Raw genomic sequence first — 2,010 nt, 5'->3', positions numbered from 1 at the left:
ATGGACAAATGCAAGTCCCTGCTGAGACTCACTCTCATTGCCTGTCCATTAGAATCCATTTGCTGACAATTCTGCGCTTTATAACCAGTATCATGATGATCTGATAACATAAGACCAGGAAGCAGCGAATCTCCGCAATCAATTATAATGTTGTGCAGTAAACAACAGACAAGAATTATGCTAGGCAATTTATGCTTATCTGGTCTCCACATCACCTTACTGAGAATTCTCCAAACACCCTTAAGCTGTGACAGAGCGCTTGTTGCAAGCAAATTCACAGCCTTATGCTTCTCATTGAACACGGACATGGAAGCCGAAACCCCTTTTCCGACGAACGGAATCATCAGCCATGGGAGAAGAGGGTAGGCTGAATCGCCGACGATGTATTCTCTGATCTCTGCTCCTTCTGCCGAGAGCTTGACAGTTCCGTTCAAGCGGCTTCCACTCTCACAGAGTTTGTAAAACCCCGAGCACTTTAACAATCGAGACATGGTCATGCTTCCCGGCCAACCAGTGACGACGTCGAGAAATCGCATCTCGTGGTCGACTATAACTTGCAAGAACATGCTGTAGTTGCTCTCTTGATCGCACCAGTCATGAGATGATTCGACTGCAGGAAGAGTCATAATGATGTGGGTGGCGTCGATGGCTCCACAGCAGTTGGGAAGACCAAATATGGTCTCGAACTTGGATTTTATTTGCTCCATTCTTTCGGTTTCTGGCCAACTGAGATGATGCCGAGCTCGTTCTTCCATGGATTCTATAAATCTCCATGTGACTTGAGATACAGTGGACTGCCCCACACCAAAAGCTCCTCCAACGGATACTTGGGCTTCTCCAGATGCTAACCGTCTCATGGCAATGGCGACTTGTTTCTCGACGCTAAGAAGCCTACCTTCGATGTTTATGAGTCCTGATGGAGGTCTTGAAACTAAGTCCTGCCTAACAATGGAACAGATATACTCGAAAGTCGTCTTCGATACCCTGAAGAAATGTTTGAATGCTTCATCTTCATCTAAAGGAACGCCTGGCCCTGGCATATATATTATATCGAAAGTATACTTGAATAACTCCATAAAAATCTAATACTTGATTATCAGTCTTATAAATTGTCATCTTCTCAAGAGTCTAAAGGCAGAAAAATCACAAAACATGATGGAATTTAGGTAAAAAAAATTGCTCATATAGGATCTTAGAAAACCATACAAGAACAACAACAACAAGCCTTATCCTACTAGGTGGGGTGAGCTACATGAACCCTTTTCTCCATTACGTCCTACTAAGGGTCATATTTTCATCTTAGAAAACCATCTAGAGAAAAAACTAAAGCTCCTACTCCGTGATCACAAGAGTAGATTGATAGCATAATGCATGAATCTCCCGCTAATCTCGCATGAAAAAGTGCGTATTTAAGAAATATAGAGGGAGTTAAGAAGCATTCCTTATCCATAGAATGTAAGACTTGTTTGCAAGATACTTGTCATTGGCATGCAAGTTCTTGTAAGCAACTTCAAATGAATAAATGTGAAAAAATTAAGGAGATAACCCTTATGTTGTGTACTTAAATAAATAACATTAACCTAAATGATGAAAACAAAGATTTATGATAAGCCGGAATATGGATCTATGGTCGAATATCATAAAGTTGAGCTTTAAAATAAGGAATTTATAAATACACAAAAGAATTGAACTTTTCATCAAAAGCTCCAGAAGAAAGAACATAATGAAAAGAGCGCCACCTACCATTGAAGCTATAATGTTGGAATATTCTTTCATGAGATCAATGATGTGATGCACTAAATGTGAAGATTGAAGTTCTTTCACTATATAAAATCTACAATTGAATTGCGAATGAAACAAATGAACAAAATGGAATTTAATTCGAAAAGAAAATTGAAGATTTAGAAGAAAGGATGGAAAGCTAGCTTATATCCGTCAATAATATCTTGTTGGTTGGACAAATGAACAAAATAAGCACTTAATTCAAAAAGAGAAAAGTTGCTGACTTAG

At 39.2% G+C, this 2,010-nt stretch overlaps 1 protein-coding gene across 1 annotated transcript in view; it reads right to left on the bottom strand.

Annotated features, from left to right (window-relative positions):
- Positions 1–2,010, bottom strand: part of LOC110024687 (protein ANTAGONIST OF LIKE HETEROCHROMATIN PROTEIN 1) — an 18,858-nt gene that overhangs the window by 5,427 nt on the left and 11,421 nt on the right. Inside the window, exon 2 of the mRNA XM_020724801.1 lies at positions 7–1,033. Within this exon, the coding sequence (XP_020580460.1) occupies positions 7–1,033 (1,027 nt within the window). The remainder of the gene's footprint in view (positions 1–6; positions 1,034–2,010) is intronic.

The sequence above is a fragment of the Phalaenopsis equestris genome, unplaced genomic scaffold (assembly GCF_001263595.1).
Source record: "Phalaenopsis equestris unplaced genomic scaffold, ASM126359v1 Scaffold000267, whole genome shotgun sequence".
Lineage (NCBI taxonomy): Eukaryota > Viridiplantae > Streptophyta > Magnoliopsida > Asparagales > Orchidaceae > Phalaenopsis > Phalaenopsis equestris.
The sequence above is the reverse complement of the archived record's forward strand: the minus strand, read 5'-3'. Positions and strand labels throughout refer to the sequence as shown.